At 31.1% G+C, this 10,662-nt stretch overlaps 1 protein-coding gene across 1 annotated transcript; it reads left to right on the top strand.

Moving 5' to 3' along the window:
• The first annotated feature begins 4,811 nt into the window (after positions 1-4,811).
• On the top strand, positions 4,812-10,546 carry LOC133189304 (uncharacterized). The gene is made up of 6 exons (XM_061324700.1): positions 4,812-4,863; positions 5,126-5,161; positions 5,341-5,376; positions 7,936-8,052; positions 8,720-8,998; positions 10,257-10,546. The coding sequence occupies exons 1-6, from the start codon at positions 4,812-4,814 to the stop codon at positions 10,544-10,546; spliced, it is 810 nt and encodes a 269-aa protein (XP_061180684.1).
• The last annotated feature ends 116 nt before the right edge of the window (positions 10,547-10,662 follow it).

The following is a 10,662-nucleotide window of genomic DNA, read 5'->3' as shown; positions in this document are numbered from 1 at the left end:
AGATATTTGAATACTATGACAATACATCGGGATCATTCTTCCGCAATCGATCGTCAAGACTGACAATTGCAGTTAAGACAGAGTGAAACCTCATTATGAAGATTGCTGGAAACACAGATGATATATAATTGTTACGTATAATTATTCAATATTCGTGTACGTTTTTGTGTCTCTGCAGGCAAATGCATGATCTATAATCCTAGTAGCAAATAAATAGCAGACCACTCTTTGATTTATTTACGTATCGTTAATGAATCTACTAAACAGGTGACACAGGTGTTCCTTAGAACACTCTTGTGTACCTTTAAACGGTTCCAAACACCCAATATGACATTGGAATGCCAGTTTTAAAAATTAAATTCTGAAGTCCATGTTAAGATGATGTTAGAAATAATACTCTCGGGTTGATTTAGATTTTATTTTTTATACAACATGAACTTCTCTTAGAGACAATATGTTAAATATAAATGTTTGTTATATTCAGTAAAGAATAGCTATATTTTCTCTATATGGAGAAACAGTCAACATATTTGATATTAGCTCCTCTGAAAAAAAAATATTGACGGTCAATAGATTTTTTACTATTGACCGGTGAAGAGAGTTTGCGCACATTTTTATTGTTTTTGATTCTGATTAGTAGTATACAAGCATTTAATGACTGAGCAGTCAATAGACCAGAATGTTTTCCCGATATACAAGGAACAAATCAATGTGTTGGCCTCTGGCAATAGAACACACTGAGCTGTTCCCTGCACCAAGGGAAAAATTTTCTGGTCTATTGACTGCTCAGGCATTAAATAATTGTTTTATTACCTAATTCCATTTTCAGTATCTAATGTTCACAATTGCATATTACAGAAGGTTTCCATACCATTATGCATGCAAATCGTTGTTAATTAATGCCTAGATGATCTAAACGATTGTTTATCACTGACGTCTGTGCAATGTAACATATAAATTCGAAACCCGGATCGGTTTTTCCGAAATACGTTGCCGGTGTAACGAAAAAAAGCGACCCCCGTAGACTATTGACAGGGGGTCATTTTTCTACATGGAAATTTGACCTCTTGGTCAATATTCTACGTAATAAATGACCCACTTTTTGTAAAAATTATGGCCTGGGGGTCATTTTTCTCCGTGTGGGTTGTAGAAAAATGACCCCGTAGAATAATGACCCTGTGTCTTTTTTTTTTTTTTTTTACAAAAAAAAAAAAAAAAAAAAAAAAAAAAAAAAAAAAACTGGTTTTGGTAGGGTATTCTTGTTAGGCAAATACAGAGGGGTAAAATCACGCACTCTTAAAGCTTTTAAGTTTAAATAAAGAAAGGTTAAACTATACCTTACATTTTTGAAAGAGAAGCTTATACATTGTATATGAATGACAAATGCATGGTTTCTATGTATAGTTGTAATGATCCTCTTTAAATTTTACTCTGGGTAAATAACGTAAATAAAAATGAAAATAATGTCTCAAGCGTTTTTTTCTTTAGAAGTTATGAGAGATTAATGTTTTTGAACCCTACCCAAATAAGTTTGCGTGAAATAGGGACAATTGTGAAGAAAATTGGATCTCTTATACATCTTTGATTTTTTAGTATAAAACTTCTTCTCATACAAATATAAGGAAGATAAATCAAATTTGTGTAAAAATAACAAATGGGACTAAATCAATATTCCTCTCATATTCGATCTCAGGAACACAAAAAATGATTAGATCAAAATCTTTACCAATATCTTTTGTTCTTTGCCAGTGTAAACAAAGCCTAAACAAAATAAGGCTTTTTACATTTAAAAAAGTGGATTAATTAATAAAAGAGGTGTTTGGTGTACCAAGAATTGACACAGGTCTAAACATATTAGTTCGTCTTTCCCCTTTCTAGTTACATGTAATAATTTTTACCAATAGAAAAAACCGAATGCTGCATTATGAAAAAGCTTCGGCCTAATTTACTTATTTTTCCCTAAGTATGATTGGCAATATTAGCACCAAAAAAAAAAAAGAAAAAAAAAAATAACTGTGCCAAAAAAATTGTAACATATTGTGTTAGAATCAAGTACGTGATTCGTGACAGCCTATCTATAGTGGTAAGTTTTGAGGGAATGGGTAACGAGGATGTATCCCACTCTCTAAATTTGCTAGACTATAGAAAAAAAAAGAAATTCTGGCCATTTCTTTCCTGTACACAAATTAGCGTATTTCCTGTGTGATACGAGGTATAAAAATATATGAGTTTTTAGGAAAAAAGTAAGCAAAAAAAATTTTTTTGCATCAAAAATCCAACTTATAAGGAGTTACATAATGCATATGCGCATGAAAATGTAGATTATACATATATCTATAATCATCAAGGAAGGGGAATATATTGCCACTATTTCTATAACAATCGAAGGGCACCCCTAACAAAAATTTACTATAGTAAACTATAATTTACTATTTACTATTGTTAACTATAGTAAATACTTTGATACTTTGTTTTACTATGAAACTTATTTTGGAGATTTGAAAGCTGAAATTTAATAAAATTGATATCACTAATGTAAAATTTTGGGATGAAATGTTAATGTACAAGAAATACGAGGGGTACCGGTAATAAATAATTGAAATACTTCCAAAAAGAAAAAAAAAATTAGGTTTCAGTGTTTATTATATTTTAAAATAGTCCTCTCCGATTTTAGGGTACATCTGCCACCGTTCTGTCTATGCACGAATCACGTGATCCAGGCGGACACATCTTTTCCTCAGCTTACTTTCACTGGGCACCAGTGATACCCTCCCCCCCTCCTCCCCCCCCCCCCCCCCCCCCCGCACAGACAGACAGACAAGATTTGTACCAAAATGAATATTACTGTATAGCAAGCCTAAGAGTGTGTTAAAATTTAAAATTTCAAGCATCTGCAATGAGTTGTTGCAGAGAAAATTGCAACGAAAAAATTGTTTCGGACAGACACAACCCCCCCCCCCCCACACACACACACATATGCGAACAGAGAGATTTGCAGGGTAAAAGGTATGCACCCCAATTTCCTTCGGAGCGGGGGTATTGATATTCATGTAATAAATAAGGATAAATGAACCTAAAAGAGGGAAAAAGATATTACATGATATTAAAAATGAAGCAGTCTATCTATCTATCTATCTATCTATCTATCTATCTATCTATCTATCTATCTATCTATCTATCTATCTATCCAACCATCATACATTTGAAAGAAAAAAATTCAGGAAAATCTAGATCTTCACCGACCCTCCCCAACCCTCGATTAACGCGTATCAAATCTCATTTCTAAAGGTTTAATAATAAAATATAGTGAAAAAGTAGGATGGCTGATTTCTATGGGGGTCATTTTTCAACGTGTGTGGCGTCGTAAAATAACTGGCTTGGAAGGGTTACTACGGTCGAAAAATGACCCTACTTGCCGTAGGAAATTGACCGGGGGTCATTTATCTACGAAGAAATTTGACCCCACGGTCAATATTCTACGGGGGTCAATTGTTTGTAGTTACACCGGTCCAATAGATCGAAGTCTATTGACTGGCGATCTAATACATCGCAGTCTATTGACCGGCAGTTCAATAGATCAGTTTAAAAAGATAAGAAAAACTGAATATTCATACAAAATAGACGAAAATATATTAAATATCTAATAAAACAACAACATCTATTTGATTAGGTAATAACTTGAATGACATTATGTATTATAAAAATAGGTTAAACAATCATGGCAAGATTTGCAAGAACTACAGTCGGATTGCATGCAGACAGTGCATGCATGGATTACACAACCTAATTAAAAGCTGACTTCTTAGGCTTTTCTTAATTATGCAGAGTGTACAAGGCGCGCATCTAAGAAGTTCGATTTTAATTAGATTGGGATTACAAATTAGGTATTTAAATGAATACTGTTCGTTATCTCCATTCATTTCATGAATTTGTTTCCAGCGAGAAATTTAGTGATACTATTTTATTGATTGTTCTGTTTTTATATAGCAGTCCCTTAGGGGCTAACATAGTTAATCTTGCCCTCAATCCCAGTCAACATTTGTATAATGTGATAAAACCCATCCTCCTCATATCTTTTTATTTAAATTTCCTCATTGTGTTTGTTCTTTGATCGACGTTAAAACATTACCATGACCCGAACATTGACGCCGAGATGTGATTTTTTAAAATTAATTTTCCAAGGCCATATAGGGATGTTTGGAGCACAAGCAATTGTTTCAGTAACAGATTTTTTAACCCATAGTATAACAATAACACAAGGTATCTAACTCTGAATTACTTTCAGTACCTCCCTCCCCAGAATCACAGTCATTTACACTTTCAGAGAAAATGCATTGACAAATCGTGTTTTACCATTATCTTTTTTTTTCTTTATTCATCTACACAACGATATATATGGCTGCTTGTCTTTATTTTCTTTTTTCTCCGTCAACAGTAACAAAATTCTGCTCGCTGACTGGAAAATGCTATTTACATTATGAAATGGTATGTTCAGATAGATATATAGCAAAATAAAAAAAAAAAACATTCCCAGTGTTTAAATATTGCAGTGGAAAAAGCCAATTTGTTTACGTTGTATTTCCATGAAAACATTACGATATTTTTCTGATGTAGTATTAGAAATACATTTTTAGCCAATCAAAATCCAAGAACATATTCTGCTTGAGACTAATACATACCATTTAATGATATTTTCCTGTCAGCGAGCAGAACCTTGACGTTGATTACGTCCAAACAGAATGACTGCAATTCTATGGAGGGGGTTAGATACATGTACTTTGGAGTTAGATACTTTGTGTTATTATTATATTATGGGTAGAAATATTACAGAAACAAGTGTTTGGGGTTTGGAGGTGTTAAAAGGTAAATAAAGTAACATAAAGTTGGCTAATTAACGGATACCATGCTTTTGGCGGGGGACTTATATTGCAAGAAATTATACATGATGCGAGCGTAATTTAAAAGAAGTGGCGGTGTAAATAGAAGTTTTAACAATACTTAAATCTGTAGCTCTCTAGTTTGTCTGTCCATTTCTCTCCAACCAGAGAACTGCAGTTCTACGGCTTACTCTACAAATGTGTTTGAAAGATGTTCCGAGTATTGTATATTGTGTTTTTTATACTAGCTTCCAAGGATGATGAAATTCAAGAAAATGCCAAAGGTAATTCATGAATATAAAAATATGTTATAAAATTCTGTCTATATAAATGTATTATTAAAATGAATATAAATTATACAAATTTTCTCAACCAGAGGGCTGCACTTCTACAGCCAAATCTATGAATCTCTGAAATCTCTGAAAAAGATTCTTGTATTCTGTTTTTTTTTTTCTCACACTAGTTTACAAGGAAGATGTAGTTCAAGAGAACTCGAAAGGTAATTCATGAAATTGAAAATGATACGTTATCAAATTTTGAATTGTAGAATTCCTAAATGTAGCAAAATCTATGAAAAGTATATGAATTTTCCCTCAGTACAGAAGACAAAACAAACATTTCCTCACAAGAAAAAAGAGGTGGTTCTCGTAAAATATTGTAATATCTTGATGCAACAATATATGCTCATTTCATGTTTTTAAAGTTCGGTTACAATCAACTCCATTACTTGTACATGTTCTTAGAGCATAAATAATAAAACAATAATATTCTTTGCAGTGCATGTATAGTGTGCACTTAAATCATAATCTTATTTAAAGTCTCTGGCGAATTTATACATTAAATTATTGTCCTTTCCATTTTTTTTATTTAACATTATTGTTTGCAGACCTTAAACGTCAAAACATGTTGTAAAATAAACCCACTCTTCAAGCACATGCATCGATGATGCAAAGAGGAACAGAGACATTAAAAAATAATTGTCAAAAATAAATCATTATCAAACATACACTCAAGTTTGATAAAATTGACCCTTGCCACATTACTACTAAAAAAAATTATTTTAGAAATGAATTTAATTTTTTAAAAGTCTTGAGGACATAAACTACGATGCTTCACGACGTCAAATCTCACAAAGTGTGTTAGCATAATAACTGTGCAGGCTTGAGCCGTGTGGATTATGTGCCTCATGGATTTTCAATAATTGGATTAAAAATCTTATTTTTGCATAATATATATGATAACTGGCATATATAATATCCTTGAATTATCATTAAAAAATGATTGCACAATACTTTTGATTTTTGAAAATACTTATGTATATTCATGCCCATCCAGGCCAATTCATGATGAAATGAATTATATTTCTTTAAATAAAGAATCCATAAAAAATTATTATGTAAGCATTTGGCAATGGCTTATTTACATTATAAGAGCTGACGTCAATTAAAAAGTAACAAAAATGTTTAGTGAAACAACTGTAAGAACATATAAAGCAAAAAGAGAAATACAGAAGAAATACACAAAAGAAACTCAATAATATGTATGTAATGTAATTATTAAATTATTATTATTATTATTATTTAAGCCAAACTTTTTTGCCAAAGAAAAAAAAAAACATTATTTTTTTTTATTCAGTAGCGAAAGTAAGATGTTTATACCAATGTTCTATCTGCGAGAATTTCTTTTTTAAGAAGAGCGAAATTATTTTTTTCATCTAATGACTGCATACATATCATATAACTGTTTATTTTTGCGACAGACAAACTAAGCGATCTGAAAGCTATATTGGACTTTTTTCTTAGCCTGTAAAATTGCTATCGAAAGTTTAATCAATTGAGCTTGAAAAATCTGTCCCCTGTACTTGTCTTCTTGTACTTATAGGGAACGTTTGGTCAGAATTTTAATTTCTATATATAAAACTGCATCTCTCATATAAAAAGAAAAGCAGCATCCTATAGCACTGTACTGCTGATAACAGCAGTTGAATTTAATATTGATTGCTTAATTGGACTAGCATAGGGGAAATCCTTATCATGGCGGCTGCTGACGTACTGGAGGCACTTTAAAAGTTAATGCGTTTATGATTGCAGAGTTATAAAATTCCTTTCATCAGAAATAAGCTTACTCAAGCAAATGTCTTATTATTGGAGAGCGATTAAAATCTATCATGACCATATTTTAACTTTTAAAAATTTGGAATTAAAAATGAATCGAAATATACAATCTTTGCAGCTACGTTTTAAATTAAAGTTTAATTTCCTTTTTTTTTCTCAAGAGATATAACTCTTTTTTATTATTAATTCCTTCTTTAATTTTCCTCAATTCTAAAACACTACAATCATTAGCATGTAAAATTATATTACCTTTATTTCATTCAGTCTCAAAATGAAATCGCAAGCACTTAACTGGCACATTTTCACAAGTTGATTCTGACATGATAATGTTTGCACGTGGAGCTAATGTGCCTGGAAGTCGTCATTAAAGTGAGGATTGTGGGAAAGATAACTTTATCTCTCAACATAGCATCCTCGAACAGTCAGTTCACTCATAACTTTGGTGTTTTATTAATATTTAACTAAGTAAAAACAAATGACAGTGTCAGGAAAAATTTATTAATGACCATTAAATGAATGAAATATCAAAAACTTATTCTAGACCCGACGTTTCCTTTGAAGTGCGTACATGTACACGTCGTTCATTTAATCAAGATTTACCTTCCGTGACCGTAACCCAGTACGTCGTAGGTCTTGATTAACCAACACAATATTCAAGAACCCTATTTTTAGATAGATCTTTACTTATTTCCCAAAGGCACATATTCCACTTTATTTCCTAGATGTCCAAAATTTACAATTAGAACAGTCTTGCATTCACCCTTTAACAACGACAAACTGAATTCTTTTCTTTTCTTTTTCATTAAGATTTTATTTGAGGTAAAGTATCTTTTGATGAGTTAAAATCTATTAAAATAAAATAATACTCATTGGCCTAGATTATTGATAAGAAACTATACAAAAATTGCCAATTGAACCTAATTATTTTACCTTGTTTATTGTAGAACACGAGACAGATATTGACGTTCAATTGGCATGCTTGAACAACTTTCTGTATCAAATTGGAGGCAAACTAAACAAGAACAAAGAATCTATTAAAAAATTAAAGTATATATTACAAGGTGAGAAAATGATATTCTACTTTATAAAACGTACAAAATAATACGTACCTCTTGCTCTCAATAGGATAGCTTTTTGAATTTTTTTCCCCTGGGGGCTTGCCCGAGGGAAATAATTTCCGTCAATGTTTTGAATAAAGAGCTTTTCAAATCAGAGTCACTGTATTAAAGTCTTTAGCCTGTTGATGTATATATTTCCAGGAGAATATGTATCATATTTTCACGCTAGGGTATAACTTTCTGGAATGCTTCACTATTTGGGAAATCGACAAACCGATCAGAACTGGCGTAAAAAAATTTACGAAAAGCTTATGTGAAGTATTCCTAGTATTACATGTGTAGTTTTGGACATTAAAACATTGTCAATTGTAATACTTAAGTGCGTTCTTCTACTTTTTATTGAACATGATTGTCAAACCCTTATTCTCTATCTAAGATCTAGAAATGTTAAAACTATACAGGTAGACACAATATATATTTAATATTTTGTACTTTGTTAATCTCATTTAACACTAATTAAGATAGGTTTTTGGAAGTAAATTGACTGATGCAACAACGCATTTATATTTTATTGATGTTCTAGGTAAAGAAAACTTTTAAAAAAGTGAAAGTCATGAACAATAAGATTTTGAACATAAAATTAAAATAATAATTTCTGATTTCTCTGTAGCTGCAAGAGCGCGTGAAATCAAGATGAATAAGGACAGCAATGTTTATGAAAACAACAAGGTTACTGAAGAAGATGAAGAGTATAAAGAAATTGGTGGAATAAAAAAGGGACGCGATCTGCTGGAGTTTATGAACAGAAAATATGACTTCAATTTAAATTTTTTTAAGTTAAAAGGTTTTTTGGAAGCTGTGGGAGAAAACGGATTAAGTGAAGAGTGCAATAATTTTAACAAGGAAAATAATCAAGTGCCCCTTTGCAAAGGACATGTAAGCAAAGAGGGTATGTGTTTAATCACTCGTGCGATACTTTCAAAACACAATATTGAACTTTTAATAATGTATTACAGCTAAATAATGAGAAATGTACCACAGACTATACTTTTAGTGATGTGTCCAAAAGATAACAAAATATTAACATGAACATCTTCGGAAAGATTCTCCTTTATTGAAGATATATGAAAGATAAACTTTTTTTTAATCTATCGTTTAATTAAAATATATCAAAGATCAATTATTTTTTTTTACATCTATCAATGAATCACTGAATCTGACACATCAATTTTAAATTTTGGATATTATATTGATCATAGACAGTAAAAAAGCAACAAAGCTGTAAGACAAATGACATGATTTCACATTTAACCTTCTTATTTATATAGTAACATTCCACTCTTACCTGTATATAGTGTTTATGTCTCCCAAGTTAATTGATACGCAAGAGAATGATCTGAGTATAACCAATTTTTGAAAATGAACCAGGCTTCTGACAAATAAGTTGAGGTTTCAATGATATCAACTACCTTATTTAAAGAGTTTCAAACAATACTATGATCATAATTATGACCTTGTTTGCAAATACAACCTAACACTGGGTGTTATTTGTTTTAAACCTTTGGTTAGACCACAGTTTAAACTTAATTTAACTACGGATCCCTTCATTTGCCTGTTTCATAAGGTCAAGTCTTTTATTTTTCAGATCTTATTACCTCATTAAATTTCAAGTAATTTTCAGATCAGTGATGTCTTGTCAAATCATTACATATTTGTGAGATCGTTTAATTTCATGAAATGGATAGATAAATAAGAGAAAAAAAATATTTTGCGAAAATGTTTCTAAAGGCATTCATTTCATACAAAAGAATTAATCATTGGAATGAAGTTAAGGTCAGTCAGGTATTTAGTAGGTAAAGACTTTAGTATGTTCCAAATACAATTGCGAAAAAAAATAATTGTTTCATTTGCTTTAACAAGACTTCACACATAAGGCATGATTATTAAAGATTAGTGCGAGACTTCATATGTAGCCACGAGTAGGAGAGAACTATGAGCGAACTCCCGACTATGAGTTTATCCAAGCCTAAGCAAATAATGAAAACATTTTGTTGCTTAAATATTCATACGAATAAATTATATTGAGAAATGTAACAGAAATATCTATGGAATTATATCAAAATATCAGATAAAAAAATCACTTATAAACCTTATAAAAAAAGAGACAAAACATCATTATAGTATTTTTCTAATTTTTTTCAATGAAGGTCGGCAGGATTTAAGACTAAAACTTGCAGAGGGAAAACAACATTTGAACAAGGACGACATCTTTGATGTACAACGTGATCTTTGCAAAAGTGTAAATGCTGCTAAAGATGAGGATATTTTAATGAATGGAGTTGCAAGCGGATCCATTGTTATCCATTTCCTAGTTATGAATTATCTTGTCGACATCCTTAAAGTTGGCAATTTCGAAGCGTTGTATAAATATGGATTAATAGAAGTCACTCTCATGGGACACTGTATCTACAGATGCAATAACAGTGGTATGTATTAAATCTCATTTACAATTATACTACTGAAAGTATTATTTAAAAGATTGTATTAATACAGTTTTTGTAATAATATCAAACAAGATTTAATTTTCGAAACGGTAGACTAAGTTAACTTTTG

The sequence above is a fragment of the Saccostrea echinata genome, unplaced genomic scaffold (genome assembly GCF_033153115.1).
Source record: "Saccostrea echinata isolate AGI-Se365-2 ecotype Australia unplaced genomic scaffold, CSIRO_AGI_Sech_v1 ptg000017l, whole genome shotgun sequence".
Lineage (NCBI taxonomy): Eukaryota > Metazoa > Mollusca > Bivalvia > Ostreida > Ostreidae > Saccostrea > Saccostrea echinata.
The sequence above is the reverse complement of the archived record's forward strand: the minus strand, read 5'-3'. Positions and strand labels throughout refer to the sequence as shown.

Excerpts from the sequence above, each read along its gene's own strand:
- LOC133189304 (XM_061324700.1), top strand. The coding sequence starts at position 4,812 with ATGGGTAGAAATATTACAGAAACAAGTGTTTGGGGTTTGGAGGTGTTA. Across the intron at positions 5,377-7,935 it reads AGTTCAAGAGAACTCGAAAG|AACACGAGACAGATATTGAC; the intron begins GTAATTCATGAA and ends TGTTTATTGTAG. Across the intron at positions 8,053-8,719 it reads ATTAAAGTATATATTACAAG|CTGCAAGAGCGCGTGAAATC; the intron begins GTGAGAAAATGA and ends ATTTCTCTGTAG.